General features: G+C 41.5%; 1 protein-coding gene and 1 pseudogene across 1 annotated transcript in view; both read right to left on the reverse strand.

Annotated features, from left to right (window-relative positions):
- The window catches only part of GPBP1L1 (GC-rich promoter binding protein 1 like 1), a 54,106-nt gene that overhangs the window by 1,987 nt on the left and 33,872 nt on the right, over positions 1–18,247 (reverse strand). Inside the window, exons 6-12 of the mRNA XM_059377078.1 lie at positions 15,917–15,989; positions 14,471–14,664; positions 5,140–5,280; positions 4,129–4,287; positions 3,302–3,426; positions 1,343–1,445; positions 4–43 (exon numbers count right to left, since the gene is read on the reverse strand). Coding sequence (XP_059233061.1) covers positions 4–43; positions 1,343–1,445; positions 3,302–3,426; positions 4,129–4,287; positions 5,140–5,280; positions 14,471–14,664; positions 15,917–15,989 — 835 coding nt within the window. The remainder of the gene's footprint in view (positions 1–3; positions 44–1,342; positions 1,446–3,301; positions 3,427–4,128; positions 4,288–5,139; positions 5,281–14,470; positions 14,665–15,916; positions 15,990–18,247) is intronic.
- On the reverse strand, positions 7,755–9,821 carry LOC132001709 (dnaJ homolog subfamily A member 1-like; annotated as a pseudogene).

Raw genomic sequence — 18,247 nt, forward strand, 5'->3', positions numbered from 1 at the left:
GGCTCTGCAAAAAGCCGTTCTTCCCAAAGCCATTTCTTCTCAGCTGTGGTTAGCAGGAAAAGAAAAAAGAAAACCGTCAAAAACTACACTGGCAGTGGGACCTGGAAAAGGCCGGTACTGAATTCGAGGCAAAATGTAGAAGGGGAGAGCCAGGATTTCTTTTTTCTTTTCTTTTCTTTTTTCTTTTTTTTTTTTTAAGATTTTATTTATTTATTTGACAGAGAGAGACCACAAGTAGGCAGAGAGGCAGGCAGAGAGAGAGAGAGGAGGAAGCAGGCTCCCTGCTGAGCAGAGAGCCCGATGCGGGACTCGATCCCAGGACCCTGAGATCATGACCTGAGCCGAAGGCAGCGGCGTAACCCACTGAGCCACCCAGGCGCCCTCTTTTCTTTTTTTTTAAAAAGACTTTATTTGACAGAGAGAGACACAGCGAGAGAGGGAACATAAGCAGGGGGAGTGGGAGAGGGAGAGGGAGAAGCAGGTTCAGGTCCCAGGACCTGAGCTGAAGGCAGACGCATAATGACTGAGCCAGCCAGGCGCCCCCATCCCAAGATTTGTTATAGCTGTGCTTTTCAAACTTACAGTGCGAATCAGTCATTTACAGATCTTTTTAAAGAATGCAGATTCTGATTCAGTAGGTAGGGTTTCAGATTCTCTATTTCTACAAGTTCTCAGGTGATAACAATTGAGAAAAATAGTTTTGAGTAGCAGTGTCTTTATGTCAGCTGTAATTTCTCTTTACAGGCCTTAATCCTATTGTTATTTGTGCTTTAAATAAAAATCGGAGAAGTAAAAAATGTAAAGAAAATATACCACCAGAATGTAAGCCTCATGAAGTTTGTAACTCCATTTATCTTGTTCATTGCTAAAAATCTCAAGGTCTGGCAGTGTTTCAGAGAAAGAAGCCAACCATTTGTTGGATAATTCAAAGAGGCTGTTTCTTGGTTCTGGCCAGAATATCAAAGGGAAACCACAGGGCTGGAGGTGGGGGAGGGGTGGGGGGATAAACCTGTTTCTGCTTCCCTAGAGACCCAGGGCTCTGCCCATTACTCTGGAACACAGCCTTGTGGTTCTGATAAGGGGGTAGAGCTGCCAGGATGAAAGAACATACTACTTTCTGGAATCTGCTAACTACTGACCTAGTTTTTATATCCACTACCGGTAATCCCTGTTGCCTAAGCAGTGATTCGCTCCTCTGTATTTCTACTATGGCAACTTACTTTATATTTTCTTTTCCAAGGTCTTTCTCTCACACTAAACTGAGGCTCTTTAAGGGCAATGACTGCCCTGTTCCTTTCTCTCCTAATCATTAACAGGTCTCCAGGAAAGGTTTATGACATACCTGTTCCGTCTTCATGTGGAACTCTCTGAGCTCATCCTCTGTGAGGGGGAGGCAATTCTCATCATTTTCAGGATATTCCTGCCATCCCATTGCTTTCAATAATCTAGTAGAGGGAAGTCAGGCAAAAAAAAAAAAAAAAAAAAAAGACGACCTTTAAGTGTTAAGTGGAAAGACCACAACTTTCCAGAGAAAACTTACTTGCCTAGGGGCAATCGTACCCCACTTGGGATTTTTCTTTTCTTCCCAGTGGATAAGTTTTTTTAAAAATTAAATTTATTTACACCAGAGAGAAAGAGAGCGTGTGCACACAGTAGGGAGACAGGAGGAGAGGGAGAGAATCCTCAAGCAGACTCCTTGCTGAGTGTGGAGCCTGACACAGCTCTACTCCAGGACCCCCACCCCTGCCATGTGGGATAAGCTTTAATTATGGCTCCTTAGGTATTTGAATTAAATGAGGGATCTCCACAGTTGCTCTTTATAGGGTATAAGAGCTGCAGAGAGGAGATAAAAGCAGCAGAAATTAAGGCTGCAGGAGAGCCAAAATGTAAAGGGCTCTTTCCGACAAAACAAGACGAAGAAATCTCATTTTTTTTTTTTTTAAAGATTTATGCATTTGGGGCGCCTGGGTGGCTTAGTGGGTTAAGCCTCTGCCTTCGGCTTAAATCATAATCTCAGGGTCCTGGGATCAAGCCCCACATCGGGCTTTCTGTTCAGTGGAGAGGCAGAGCCTCTCTCTGCCTTCTTGTGATCTCTGTCTGTCAAATAAAAAAATAAATCTTAAAAAAAAAAAAAAAAGATTTATTCATTTGACAGAGAGCAAGCACAAGCAAGGGGAATGGCAGGCAGAAGGGAAGGAAGAAGCAGACTCTCTGCTCAGCAGGGAGCCAGATGGGGGACTCCCAGGACCCTGCCATCATGACCTGAATTGAAGGCAGATGCTTAACCAAATGAGCCACCCAGGTGCTCCAAAATCTCGGTTTGGGGGCACCTCGGTGGCTTAGTCAGTTGAGTGGCCAACTCTTGATTTTAGCTCAGGTCATGATCTCAGGGTCATGTGATCAAGGCCTGCATGGGGTCCAACACTCAGTGGGTTGTCTGCTTGAGATTCTCTCTCCCTCCCTCTGGTCCTCCCCTCAACTCTCTCTCTCTCAAATAAATCTTAAAACAACTCACTTTTGTCTCTAGTAAGCCAATCAGCACATCTCTACATGTACCTAATTTCCCTTTCAACTTCATGGCACTGTGGTCTCTTTCATATTCGTGATCCTGCTGACTTCTAAAGTTCTTCAGGACAGGAACTTCCTTTCAGGAAGGTACTGCCACACATGGCAGGCCCCATCTGCCACCCAGGTGCCCAAACAGCTGGGAGCTCTGTGTTAAAGGCCCTCATTTAAAGAACAAGCTCCACCCACGGAGGGGGTCTCATGCCTTATTTTTAAATTTCTTAAAAGATTTTATTTAATTATTTGACAGAGAGAGAGAGACACAGCAAGAGCGGGAACACAAGCAGAGACAGTGGGAGAAGGAGAAGCAGGCTTCCTGCTGAGCAGGGAGCCAGAAGTGGGGCTTGATTGCAGGACTCTAGGATCACGACCTGAGCCGAAGGCAGATCCTTAACCACTGAACCACCCAGGTGACCCTCCCAAGGCCTTTTAAAGGGGTCTGATAAAGGCTCACTTGGGTTAGGAGGGTGGAAGGGCCAGTACAATAGTCCTAGGAAATAGGTTCCCCTCTATAAACTGAATCTGAAACTAAACTACGTGAAAGCCTTGCAGAGGAAAAGTTGTGAAAAAGCTAACCCGTAAAGGAATGCCCAGTAGGCAACAGGCAAGCTGAGGCATAAAGAGAGGACAGGTTATGGTGCCCAAGAACACTTCTCTCTGTAGGTCGACGTCTTAAGGATGTTCAAGCTCCTTACAGGCCATACACAGCATGCCCTGTGATCTGATCTTCACTTACCGATGCTCTGCTTCCAGAGAGTGTGAGAGGACCTCCCCTTCCTCCTCTGCAGGGAGAGTAAGACCATTCTGATGACAGCCTTCCTCTCCGTTTTCCTTTGGTTCAGGTGTGCTGTTGTCCTCCAACTGAAAGAAGGAAAGGACACACTTGGTTCAATGACCCTTTGTGGCAAGATACACAATCTGCAAGATTAAAGAGTCAGAACCGAGTGACGTGCTCTCCAGGGAACTTCAGCGCACAGGTAGTCCCCATTCAAAAATGAGGCCTTGCTCACCGTCCTAGGGCTTCTCAAGCACACCACCTCCTTAGGGAGCCTAACTTCAGGCTGTCAACAGTGGTAAGTGCTACTGGATACGGATTCGGTATCAGTGCTCTTGTCTTCTTCACAATTTGGACTCAAGAACTACTGGGCTCAGCTTTAGAAAGTTCCCCTTTCTAGAGTCCCTTGCAGCTAGGAGTTGCCACTTGACAGCTGGCCAATGTTGGGACTCCTGGAAATTACAGGGTGTGGCTTTTAAGAAAGCATTTTAAGGAGGGACATTTAAAAACTTTTTTTTTTTGAAGATTTTATTTGACACAGAGAGAAAGAGGAACAGTGAGAGGGAACACAAGTAGGGGGAGTGGGAGAGGGAAAAGCAGACTCCTCACTAAGCAGGGATCCCGATGCAGGACATGATCCCAGAACCCTGGGATCATGACCTGAGCCAAGGGCAGATGCTTAATAACTGAGCCACCCAGGTGGCCCCAATTAAAGACTTTTTTAAAAAAAGTACATATGCAACACAGGAAAACCCTTATGTTGCCCCAAAAAAACCTTATGCTCTTACATCCTCCAGCTTGTCACAGTCTCTGCTCTCTGAGAAGTCTCCATTCCGGTCGTCCTTTAGAGTCTTCAGGAACTCACTCTTCCTGTCGGTAGTTCGGCGGGTGAGCTTGGTCAGGCGAGAGGAGCTGATCTCAATCGGAGGAGTAGTGCTGGAGGGACTCTGGGCAAATACCACAAATAGATTGCTCCTGACAGCAAACAGCAAGAACTGGGCCTCTCTGGGTCACTTCTACATGGTACTGATCTCTAGAATCTGGAAGCCTAATTATCACTCTTTTACCAAAAATAAACTCTCTTTTTCGTTTAAAAAACAGACTTTAGCTTTGCATTTTTTTTCCCCCTTAAAGGTTTTATTTATTTGAGAGAGACAGAGAGAGAACGAGCAGGAGGGAAGAGCAGAGGGAGAGGGAGAAGCAGGCTCCCTGCTGAGCAGGAAGCCCCATGTGGGGCTTGGTCCCAGGACCCTGGGAGCACAGCCTGAGCCCAAGGTGCATGTTTAACCATCTGAGCCACCCAGATGCCCACAGATTTGCAGGGCTCCTGCAGGAGACTCTATGGCTCCTATAGTAACTCTTTGATCTTTCATGCCAGTCTACCACAGGCTGACCCCAGTCTACCACAGAGCAATCACTCCACTCAGCTACGGCCCATCTTCAGAGGCAAATGGGAATCACCAGTAAAGAAAATGACTGAGCTGGGGCACCTGGGTGGCTCAGTGGGTTAAGCCACTGCCTTCGGCTCAGGTCATGATCTCAGGGTCCTGGGATCGAGTCCCGCATCGGGCTCTCTGCTCAGCGGGGAGCCTGCTTCCCCTTCTCTCTCTGCCTGCCTCTCTGCCTACTTGTGATCTCTATCAAATAAATAAATAAAATCTTAAAAAAAAATAAAAAAAGAAAGAAATGACTGAGCTAAACACAGCTACAAAGGAAATGCTTTACATGTCACACCATGTACCTTAGTAAATGGGAAATAACAATTTTAGAAAAGGCTGCTTGGCCTTATCTTCACTCACCTCTTTAGGAGAGCTTAAAACTGTGCCCCCAGCCAGTACTACTGGTTTGGTAACAGAGATCGGACTGGAAAAAGCAGACTCCCGGCTAGAGGAAAGGGATCCTGATTTGTGTTCCATTCTGTTAGCTTTCCATGCACTGGGCTACATGGGAATAAAGAACAAATCAGTCAGCACAAGTATGGACACCTCAGCCTGGAAGATCACATAAAGCAAAGAATAAAATGTCATGCAGTAACACGAATTCCTAGAGCTTACCCATTTTAACATGTCTGGGAGGTATGCAACCTCTTTCTGAGGTTAGGCACTTGAAGGAAAAAAGCAGACGGGAACCAGAAGTGTCATGGGATATTAACAGGAATTCTTAAAAAGAGAGCTCTAGTTCAGCTAAGTTTGGGAGATGCTGAGGTGAGTAAACTTCAATGAGTTTCTTTCCTATACATTTATAGTATTTGTGAATGTGAACACGTGTGAATTTAAGAGGTAGCATTTCCCAAACTTACTGGACCCTAAAATGCTCCCCTTTTATATTTGTTAACCACGGATGTAATCCTGATTCTTTAAAGAAAAAAGAAAAAAAAAGGCTATTTTCCAAGAACGTCAATGACAGGAAGCTACTTCTAGGCCAGGGTGGGCAATATAAATGGCTAGACGATTCTGGTTTGGTCCCTTCTTTGCTTGGCTTTGTGTAGTCTAGGCCCATTCTGTCACTCTGGCCCTAATCCCAATTATGACTGGGCACTGTAGTATGACTGGAATGTTTTTTGTTTTTTTTTTAAGATTTAATCTATTTATTTGAGATACAGAGAGAGTGAGAGAATGAGCACACGCAGCCGAAGTGGGAGGGGTAGAGGGAAAGGGAGAGAGAATCTCAAGCAGACTCTGTACTCAGCATGTACCCTGATTCAGGGCTCACTCCCATGACCCTGAGATCACAATGTGAGCAGAAACCAAGAGCTGGATGGTTAATCGACTGTGCCACCCAGGCATACCCCCCTCTCTGAGTCAATCACATTATCTGAGGAGAACAGGAAAGATAAAGCACATCAATGGAGTGAGGCTGAAGCAAGTGAAAAATGTCCATTTTTCCAGAATGAAACAATTAAAACTGAGAAACCGCCAAGAAAACAGAAGGATCTGAATGAAAAGAATTTTTTTGTTGTATTAAAGAGGATACTATAAGCTTCAGGAAAGGAATTAATATAATTGGGGCTTACCAGATGATTGTCATACCATTTTCATTCTTAACCCAATCAGGTATAATTATTAGGTCAACTTTTTTTTTTTTTAAGATTTTATTTATTTATTTGACAGCAATCACAAGTAGGTAGAGGTAGGTAGGCAGAGGCTTTAACCCACTTAGCCACCCAAGTGCCCGTAGGTCAATTTTTTACAAAAAATGACACTAAGGTTAAGGAGGTTACATAATTTGTCTAAGGTTACTCAAGTAATATGTAGTATTGTTTTTTCTGTAGTGTCTCCAAAAAGAATATGCAAGCAGATAAGAGAGACAACAACCCAAATGGAATGGAGATTAATTTTTTTCTCGCACGGATGCAAGAAATCTAAAATGATGGCTGCTTATGTAAGGCTCATTATCAAAGATGATAATTCCCCTAGCTTCCCCAGAGTTGTAGATGATTATCAGATGCTTTGTCTTTCTTTAACACTGGCACCTCACGGCACTCCAAAACTTGCGTTTTTGCCATAGTGGTATGGAAAGTTTGTACCAGAGTGTTACATGCAATAGGATACCTACATTTCTGCCCAACTTTATTCCAATTCAATCTTAATTTTCAATAACTCAAACAACACTATGCTATATAGCTGGCTGCTCAACAGAGAAAACCTATGCCTCATGTCTTCTTTTATTAGAGGAATTTTATACATACAAATCCACCAAAGTGAACCACCTATCAACCACAGGTTTTTAAATGTCTTCTTCTTTCCTTCAAATTCCAAATCAATCCCAACTCCCTCCACCTCAAATGATCGTGCCTTCTCATACTGGACTAAGAAATCAGAAGTCACCGGATCCAAACTTTCCCTAAGTCTCTCCTTTTGCACCGCAAGTTCAATAGCTTCCTACCCCCTTTCCACCATTCTACATGTGTTCATTCTCTTTCCTTTCAGAATTATCAATGATTTCTTCCTTTCTTCCAATAAGTTCCTCCCCTTTATCTATAAACATGCTAAGCCACCTTATTGAAGCTAGGGAAAAAAACCCCAAACCTTTATTTTCTTTTACACTATCATCCTCTTATTGCCAAGTTTTTCTGTATAAGTCAGTATCTGCTGTCTTACACTTGCTCATTATTACTTACTATTCAATTCTCTGCAATACTCATCTCTATCCCTATTTTTAAAAAAAAAGATTTTATTTACTTGACAGACAGAGATCACAAGTAGGCAGAGAAGCAGAAAGAGAGAGGAGGAAGCACGCTCCCTGCTGAGCAGAAAGCCCGATTCGGGGCTTGATCCCAGGACCCTGGGATCATGACCTGAGCCGAAGGCAGAGGCTTTAACCCATTGAGCCACCCAGGCGCCCCATCATCTCTATCCCTATTTTAACAAAATAGCTCTTTCAATAAATAACCAAATATTTTGTTGTATTATATTCCAAAGCTAGCTATTTAAAAAAACAAAAAAACAATTTCTGGAGAATGAGAGATTGCTATTACCCATTCTCAGGGAAGTTCACCTTAAATTCGATGATTAGGTGACCCTTCTCATATGGTCTATGATAAACTGGCATGGCTTCGTTTAGCACACACTTGATATCTCCATGCTTGACAATTTGACCTGAATAAGAGGTGATGACAGTGGTTTGATTGTCAAGAGTAGATACTGGCTTTTGAAAGCCACACAGTGCTTCAACCAGCTGTATGTCCACACATGAAAAGGTCCTCTCCTCACCAAGTAAAAATAGCATGGTCCTTCTGATCTACTCCTGGTTCCAGTCCTGGTTCTTGGTCTCCTTCACCATGGAATGTATCTTCTGGCCATCTTTCATGTCTTTGTCAGTATTATCTTCTAGGATCTTCTCTCAAACGATCTTCCTTCCATTGCAGCTTTTATATCTTTAGGACTGATACATTCCCCATGGCCCTGGCACTCCACGCACACAGACTGCATTTGGTGAACCATTCCAGGTCCTATCTGAATTCTAATTTGCATTCCAGTACCTTAGCAATTGGGACATTCGACTGCTCCTTTCTTACCACCTCAGCCTTCACATTTATCGCAAATCATGTCCTTTTGCAGAGCTAGCTATCTTGCTGCACTGTTATATAATATATATCTTCTAAGGTTACTGAGAGCTGATGCAAATTTTTACTTTCCTTTCTCTAGGCATCCTTCCTCCTCCTCCAAAAAAAAAAAAAAAAAAAAAAAAAAAAAAAAAAAATCAAAGAGGTCTATGGGGGACCCCAACCACCACCAGCTTCACCTTCTTTGACTGCCTGTTTGCCTCCTTTGTCATGTAATTCCCTTTTCTTTGGATCAGAGACTACTTTGTAAGCTTGAGAAATCTGTTTAAACATCTCTCCTTCATTTGGATTGTTATCAGGGTGGTACTTCAAGGCCAGTTTCCTCTAAGGCTTTTTTAATCGGTCCTGGGTGGCACTGGGTTTGACCCCCAAAACATCATAGTAAGTGGTTTCTTTTATCATTTTCTACAGATGGTGAGAGGGCGAAGGCCAGTGTGGGGGAGCACCACTCCTCCCACCCCCCACTGCTTGTGCTCTCTCACTCTCACTGCTTTCTCTCAAATTAATAAATCTTGAAAGAAAAAAAATCTTGAAAGAAAAAAAGAAAAACCTCCATGACTGGACTGTCTTAACTAATACTCCCCCCTGCAACCAGTTCCCAACTACCAGCCATATTTAAGCATTTGTCTTTTCAGAAACATGGCACATTTTATCTTTCTTTTTTAGGTAACACGGGTTCCTCTACTGGAAAACCCCAACTACTTGCTCCCTAATGAACTCCGACTGTTTTTTTTTTGTTTTGTTTCGTTTTTAAAGTAATCCCTATGCCATGTGGCTCGAACTCACGACCCCAAAATCAAGAGTCACATGCACCGTGGACTGAGTCAGTCAGGTACCCTGTACTCTTACGGTTTTTATTATTTATTTATTTATTTTAAGATTTTAAAATTTACTTAGTTGAGAGAGAGGGAGGGAGAACATATGTGGAGAAAGGGCAGAGGGCAAGAGAGAAACAGATTCCCCAAAGAGCAGGGAGCCTGACACGGGAATCGATTCCAGGACCGAGACCATGACTGGAGCCAAAGGCAGATGCTCATCTAACTGAGTTGCCCCTATTGTTTTTAAACTATTTACGGACTACTTAGGATGTGCAATATTATATTCCAAGTGTTTTTGTTTTTTTTTTAAAAGATTTTATTTATTTATTTGACAGACAGAGATCACAAGCAGGCAGAGAGGCAGGCAGAGAGAGAGAGAAAGAGAGAGAGGGAAGCAGGCTTCCTGCGGAGCAGAGAGCCCGATGCGGGGCTCGATCCCAGGACCCTGAGATCATGACCCGAGCCAAAGGCAGCAGCCTAAACCACTGAGCCACCCAGGTGCCCTCCAAGTGCTTTTGAAACTTTTAATTTTATTCTTTTACCACAATATGTAACTGATATAATTAGCTCCAGTTTATTTTTAAGGAAACAAGTTTAGCAAAAATCAAGTAACTTGCTGAAAATCACAGCCTTAAAGAGTGGCATGAAGTCTGACTCTAAAACCTGAATTCTCAACTTCCTCCCTCCTTTTTAGTCCTTCAAGATGGGAGGCAATTTGAAGCACCCAAAAGAGCCCCAGACTGAGGTCAGACAAGCCTGGTTTAAGAGTCCTGACTCCATCACTTCACTAGCTATGGAACCTTATATTACATAATTTTCTGCATCTTAGGATTAGAGGAGTAAATGTTATAGAAATGTTATACATGTAAAAGGATACAAATAAATGGCCATTCTTTCCTTTTCCACTTCAAAACCCAGTTCAAATATGACCTTATCTATGAAGGGTCTGAGGACCCTCTCCAGGCAGAGAACATTTATTTTTTGTATCTGTCTCTTTACTAGATAACAAACTCTTTAAGATTATTTTATGCCTCTAGTGACACAGTTTTTAGTACACAGATACTCAATGTGCAGTAACCACTGAATGCCTAGAGAAAATGACTGGATAAATCCATGTCTGCTTCCCAGTCATCTCACCTCTTCCCTCCTCTAATACCTCGCATTTCACATACCCAGAACCTCTCATCAACTTTTCCTGAAAACTGATCTATCTCTCTTAACTCCAATGAATGGCTCCGTAGTTATCCTGGTTTTCCAGAGAAGAATGCAGTGTCCTATTTCCTTCCTACTGTGTGCCACCTCCCATCTCTGCCCACTTTCATCACCCCTGTTCAGGCTTTATGACCTTCTGCAAGGACATTAATAGCCTTTAGCTTAGTTTTCTGATTTTCATTCTATCCTTGACTTATGATAGTCCTATACAACAGTGCGAAACTAATCTTAAGCTCTGTGTCCTTACTTTTGTCCTTGCCATTTTTTCACTCAAAAGCTTTCTTAAGTGTTAGAGGATATGATATTGTTTTAACTCATTTTTATACTCTCTATAGTTTAACAGAAGGCTTGCAGACATTTCAAATAAAGTAACACTTATAAAACCTCTTAAGGAATGGAACAAAGTGTGTTGATAATAATGGCCATAATTTGTTAGCACTTAATATATGATAGTTTTAAATACCTAACAAAACCTCATTTATGGGCGCCTGGGTGGCTCAGTGGGTTAAGCCGCTGCCTTCGGCTCAGGTCATGATCTCAGGGTGCTGGGATCGAGTCCCACGTCAGGCTCTCTGCTCAGCAGGGAGCCTGCTTCCTTCTCTCTCTCTCTGCCTGCCTCTCAGTGTACTTGTAATTTCTCTCTGTCAAATAAATAAATAAAATCTTAAAAAAAAAAAAAAAATTTTTTTTATTTATTTACTTGACAGACAGGCAGAAAGGCAGGCAGAGAGGCAGGCAGAAAGAGAGGGAGAAACAGACTCCCTGCCAAGCAGAGTCAGATGCGGGGCTTGATCCCAGGACCCTGAGATGATGACCTAAGCCAAAGGCAGAGGCTTTAACACACTGAGCCACCTAGGTGCCCCTGATTCTTTTTTTTTTTTTTTAAATAAAGATTTTATTTATTTGACAGAGAGAGAGTGAGAGCAGGAACACAAGCAGGGCAAGTGGGTGAGGGGAGAAGCAGGCTTCCTGCGGAGCAGGGAGATGCATGTGGGGCTCGATCCCAGGAGTCGGGGATAATGACCTGAGCCGAAGGCAGACGCCTAATGACCGAGCCATCCAGGTACCCCAGACCATGATTCTTTAATGACCTCTTTCAAGTATATTCCAAGGGCTTTTTCCTACAGATTTTTTTCATCCTTTCACTTAACTTTACCACCACCTATATTCTATTTCCTTTTATTATCAAGTCTCAAAGTTGCCACTACCTCTACTTCTACCCACATTAATTCCAGAGGCCCTGAAATCTTACACTACTCTCCTAAACCTCAACTCAAAGGTGACCTAAACCTTTCCAATTGCTAAGGTCAAAACCCCTTTTTCTTTTTTCCCTCAACTTGTCAGCAGCAATTGTCAAGTGTTGACAACCCCAGTTTCTAACTTAAAAAGTCATCTTACCAGATTTTTGTGACAGTATTTTTTTTCATGTCTGAATTATAGTTTCTTAATCTTACTGACCATATCGTTATTTTCCTAATATTTATAAATTATTAAATACTCCTCTAAGTTTTAATTTCTCATTCTTTACTCTTCTACTCTTTTTCCTTAGAGATGTCATCTACCCTGAAAGCTTCATTCATTACCACTAGGATAAGGACCCCTAGTCTGGTTATCTTCCTAGAGCTCCCAGGAGTATTTATAATCATTTGCTATCCCTCAACTATTGCAGTGTCTTCTGGTTTCAGAACTTGTATTTAACCACTACTCCTCTTATGATGTGCAAAACTCTCTAGACCTTTTTCTGCCTATCCAAATCTGGCCCATCCTTCAAAGATCAGTTCAAATGACAAGTTTTCAGCAGAATTGTCCTTGATGGTCATAATCTGAACTGATCTTGCTCCTATGAATTTAACACTAGTGTTTAATTTATTTAGTTATTCCAAGTCTGTTTATTTTTTTAAGATTTTATTTATTTATTTAACAGACAAAGATCACAAGAAGGCAGAGAGGCAAGCAGAGATAGAGGAGGAAGCGGGCTCCCTGCGGAGCAGAGAGCCCGACGTGGGGCTTGATCCCAGGACCCTGGGATCATGACCTGAGCCGAAGGCAGAGGCCCTAACCCACTGAGCCACCCAGGCGCCCCTCCAAGTCTGTTAAAATGTTATCAGCATCTGTTACTATTTTATTTCATACGTATCACATAACCGTTCATACTGTTTTATCTTATTATCCCAATTAGACTTTCAGCTCATGGATAGTCACAAGCCAGTGTTGGTACTTCTCTGTATTGCTCAGAATCACCAAACACAGTGCTTACACACAAAGGAAAATGAATAAATACTTACTGGTTTTCCTCTCAATAATGAAGTCAATTCTAATTACTTCTGTATAGTGGCTAGAATTCATTAAAGCAATTATTATGTGCTTCTGTGAGGAAATAAAGTGATGTGATTAAGTGTTATAGATATTGTGATAAAAGACAGAGTGCTATTCAATCAGAGATATAAAGATTAATGAGATCTTTACATATGTGTGATAGAAAAGGATTCCCAGGGGCACCTGGGTGGCCCAGTGGGTTGGGCCTCTGCCTTTGGCTCAGGTCATGGTCTCGGGGTCCTGGGATCAAGCCCTGCATTGGGCTCTCTGCTCGGCATGGAGCCTGCTTCACTCCCTCTCTCTGCCTGCTTGTGATCTCTCTGTCAAATAAATAAATAAAATCTTAAAAAAAAAAAGTATTCCCACAGCAGATGACATCAATTTGAAGGATGAATAATTTTCCAGGTAAGAGAAAGAAAGGGTAGTGAAATATAAAAGATGGATTAGGCTTAGGCTATAAAGAATTATACATGCCACTGCTAAGGAGTTCGGACACTGTATTATAAGACTGGGGTTGGTAAGGAACACCCATGGGCCAGAGGCCTGTTTCTTTATGGCCCATGAGCTATTAATATAATTTTTACACTTTTCAGGCATTGTAAAACAAACAAGAAACAGAAAGAAAGAAGGAAAAGAGAAGAAAGGTAAATGTATCAAAGACTGCATGTCACAGGTGACCAGCAAAGCCTAAATTATTTATTATCTGACTCTTTAGAGAAGTTTACCAAACCCGGGGTGCCTGGGTGGCTCAGTGGGTTAAAGCCTCTGCCTTCGGCTCAGGTCACGATCCCAGAATCCTGGGATCAAGCCCCGCATTGGGCTCTCTGCTCCGTGGGGAGCCTGCTTCCTCCCGTCTCTCTCTCTCTCTGCCTGCCTCTCTGCCTACCTGTGATCTCTGTCTGTTGAATAAATAGATAAAATCTTAAAAAAATAAAAAAATAAAAAAAATAAAGAAGAAGAAGAAGACGTTGTTTACCAAACCCTGCTATATAGATGGTTTGGGACTGTCGAAGTGACTGAGGAAAAGATGTCATATATTCAAACTGTTTTAGGATGATCATTCCGACAGTTTTGTGCAAGATGAATACAGAGAGATGAGAAAACAGATGGGTGCACTACAATAGTACATGGGGAGGTGACAAGGGCATAGGACATCATAGAGGGAATAAGTGACAGGGAATTTTAATTGCTTGGTACACGAGAATGAGTGATGAGGAGAAGTAGGAAAGAAATATTCAGCCAAGTGATCAGATGGATGTTGATGCTATTAAACAGCAAATCAGAAGGTTTAGGAGATGAGCGAATAGTATGAGAAGCCTACTAAAAATCCAGTTAGAGGGGCGCCTGGGTGGCTCAGTGGGTTAAAGTCTCTGCCTTCAGCTCAGGTCGTGATCCTGGGGTCCTGGGATCCTGGGATCGAGCCCCGCATCCAGCTCTCTGCTCAGCAGGGAGCCTGCTTCCTCCTCTCTCTCTGCCTGCCTCTCTGCCTACTTGTGATCTCTGCCTGTCAAATGTCAAATAAATAAATAAAATTAAAAAAAAAAAATCCAGTTTGAAGAAGTAGAGTTTGGAGACAGAGTAAAATACTATACATTTATTAGGTACTGAATGAATATCCGATGAATGATTCAATGGGAAAAAATAAATTTACTAATTTTTTCCCTGATTTATTCCCAGACCTCTGCTATATAGGGTTCCTACACTGATTCCAAATCATACCTTGGAAGGAGGTGGTGCAGGCTTAGGAACCAGGTTCTTATAGACACTTGGAACCATGGTTGATGATTTGTTCCCATTTGCATGGTGAGATCCTGGTGAGGTGAATGCAGCAGAGAAGGCAGCAGAAGGATCTTCTTTGGAAACTTTTTTGATGACTAGCATTTTGGAGGGTTGCTTGGCACTAGGTGGGTTTTCTGTGAAATACAATAGTGAAGAGACAAAAGAATGTCAAATAATGGTTAAGCACAGTATAGATGAAATCCTCACTTTCAACAAAGAACTGCTGAAACTGAGGGACAAACATTTCCTGGTTTGCACTTAACAGATATTCTCAAAAATGACACTACTTGGGGATTACAGGAAAAAGGCAGCATATGAAGCTAAATTCATAAATCAACATAACAACCAAAGGTGTTAGTAGTCCTTCAGGGGCATAACTTGTCTTGTGTGATCACTCAGGCACACACCAAACAAGAATATATCCAAGTGGGGCAGTTCCTGTCAGCATAGGAATGGAGAGAAATGCCAAAATTGGGGGAAAGGAGGTTACCCTGGGATCTTCTGATGAGGCGAAGTGGAGCAAACCTTTACGCTATTAACAAAGGGGAAACGGCACAATAAGCACCTTTAATCCTATAATTCAAGATCCAAAACCAGTATTCAGATATACTAAAGCCATCCCAATAAGATGCCTAACTACTAAACAGGTCTAAATAGGTCTAAGGTAGGGATGAGGAGAGTCTCATTTGTAAATGCCAAAGATTCCAAAACTACAGATCAGGTTTGGTATGAAATACACTGATTTGTCTCTTCATTTTTTATAAGCCTAGTTATTCTCAACATTTACACATAATCGTATGTATCTGTTTTCACCTTGCTCTCTACAACAAGCCACATTCATTAAGCCAAACCTACCCCTCAATCTCCTTAAACAAACAAAAAAAAACCCCTCAACAACTGGAACCTAACTGAACAAAACCGTCTATAGAATGTGGTATTATACAGCCTTTTCAGACAAGACTTTAGAAGACTATCTACTAATATGAAAGAATGCTTAGAAAATACCACTATATTTGCCTGCCAAATATTTAGGAAACAATTATAACACAAAAAATTCACTTTAGTTGTTATAAATGAATTAGCAATGTTAATTAAACATTACTTCTCATAAGCTTTAGATAATTCTCCCTCTGCTTAAAATCTGTTTTCAAATTTAGGGCTTTACAGGCTCTCAATCATCTGTATCATGACACTTAAGACCATTACATTTCAATGTTATTTTGGGTGGGCACAGTAAGAGATAACAAGTGTTAGTTACCATGTGCAAATGGATGAGATGAGAAAAAAAGAGAAAGAAACAAACAAAAAAGAGATAAAGAATTGTTGCTCCTCTCCATGCTAAGAAAAATGTAAAGCTGTGCCTTTAAAATGGCAAAATCTACCTACCCCACACTCCAGAAGGGGTCCCAATAGGTCTGCATGGCTGATTCTGTTTGCCAGCTTCTGGATTCAAAGAAGGCTAGGAAAAAAGGGATATTAATGGTTGATAAAGAAAGCTAATATTTTGGCACTTTTCACAAAGCAGCCATCACCATGGAACCTATCCGATAATTATGTATCAGCAGCACTTACTTAACCCTGTATTCAGAATCGACAAGTAAGCAGAAGATCCTGAAATGCTAAATCCATAGATCTTATATTAGTGTTAGGCTATCTTGGGTTTCATTTCCTTTAACATAAGAGGACTAAAAAAATATTTTTAACTAAACAGACTAAATGTGCAAGTTCTTATCTTCCAATAGGGTATGCACGGTATATAAGGAGGCACAGAAAACTGAATGGACAAGAATATAGATCACTTTTCTCAGATTTAAGGACAATCTGGTCAGTGAAATGTATAGTATATGTAGCTTTCCTAAGACTGCTTTATAGGGCAGAGGCAGACGATGTGCCAGGGATTTTGCTAGGAATATAAAGGCAATTAAGACAATTAAAACAATGAAGTCCCACAGTCAAGTGGGACTGTGACCCTTGTGGGCATGGGTCCCACAAGGGTCACAGTCCCACTACAAAGATATATACTCGTAGACAAATAAGCACAACAAAAGGTTACCAGGTCTGATAAAAATTTATATTAGGGAAGAAGGAATAGTCAGTTCCACTTGAAAGAGAAGTGCTATCAGAAAAGGTTTCATTAGAGGTTCAATGACTAAGAAGAATCCTTAAAGATGAATTCCAAAGCTGGAAAATGGGTGATTCCAGGAATAGGATGCTCAGTGAACACCCAGACAGGAAAGCACGAAAAACAACAGAATATTCAGAGATCTGCAAATAGTTTAGAATGATGAGCACTAGGGAAGGAGGGGAACGTTCTGTGGTGAAAGAGGTATCTGGCAAAGTAGGTAAAGTAGCCAGAATTTTTAGGGAAACTTAATTTTATTCTGTAGGTATTGAAGATCTATCTCTCACGCACTAAACATATCCATAATCATTAAGTTTACAACAGTCTGGTAGCAGCTTGAACGATGTATTTGAAGGCTTAAGCATCAACTAGACCATTCCACAGTTCAGGAGAATAATGAAGGTAACAGAATAGAGAAAGAGATGAGGGGAAGGATCGAAGTGTTAAGAGCAGTAACACTTAACAACTAACTCCAACTAACTAACAACTACGTACAGGAGGTATGAGTATGACACTGGTATCCAAGCCTTAACTTTACAATATGCTAATAGAGTAGGAAAATGGCTTTTTGGCAAAATTACCCATAGAACATTAAACAAAGAAAGATGCCCAGATTCCACTGAGCTTCTGAATCAAAATGTCTAGGGATGGGGCCCCAGCAGGTATATATTTTCAATCCATCAAGGTGAGAACCACAAGCATAGAACAAGCACAGAAACATAGTGAAGAACCAACTCACCATATAAATGGAAAAAATTAATGACAAAATATGAAGGACAGATTACACTCCTCTGGATGGAAAAGTACAGGTAGAGTGAGTCCCCATGGATAAAAGCTGTATTTTCCCATTTTAATAGGTTTGTGTTCTTAGTCACATTCTATTCAGGGTTTTCAAAGATACTGCCCCTGTTTATATGGTATCTTTTATTTCTTTCCACTGATTTTTTTTTTTTTTTTAAAGATTTCATTTATTTATTTGACAGAGATCACAGGTAGGCAGAGAGGCAGGCAGAGAGAGTAAGGGAAGCAGGGCTCCCTGTTGAGCAGAGAGCCGGATGTGGGGCTCGATCCCAGGACCTGGGATCATGACCTGGGCCGAAGGCAGAGGCTTTAACCCACTGAGCCACCCAGGCGCCCCGAGACTAGCATTTTATAAGCCTACTTAGGTGCTGGCTGTTCTGTCCTTTCAATTCATAGCTCAAATTTTACTGTATTTCAAGAAATTATTCTTGAATTATAATTTTTAGCCTTTAAGCGTTTTTTTTTTTTCTGGGTATGTGTGTGTACAGGATCTTTATACACACACACACACACACACACGTGTGTATATATACATACACATATATAGATGCTCTTTTTTGACCAAATCTGTATCATTTCTCATTCTTTTATTTTTTTAAAAAATAATGAAGCATTAAAAAATTAAGTAAACTCTACCCTCAATGTGGGGCTTGTAACTCACGACCCTGAGACTGAGTCATGAGACCTCCATGAGCCCCTCAATTCTTTTTTTTTTTTTTTTAAAGATTTTATTTATTTATTTATTTGACAGAGAGAGATCACAAGTAGGCAGAGAGGCAGGCAGAGAGAGGAGG

The sequence above is a fragment of the Mustela nigripes genome, chromosome 14 (genome assembly GCF_022355385.1).
Source record: "Mustela nigripes isolate SB6536 chromosome 14, MUSNIG.SB6536, whole genome shotgun sequence".
NCBI classification, from domain to species: Eukaryota; Metazoa; Chordata; class Mammalia; order Carnivora; family Mustelidae; genus Mustela; species Mustela nigripes.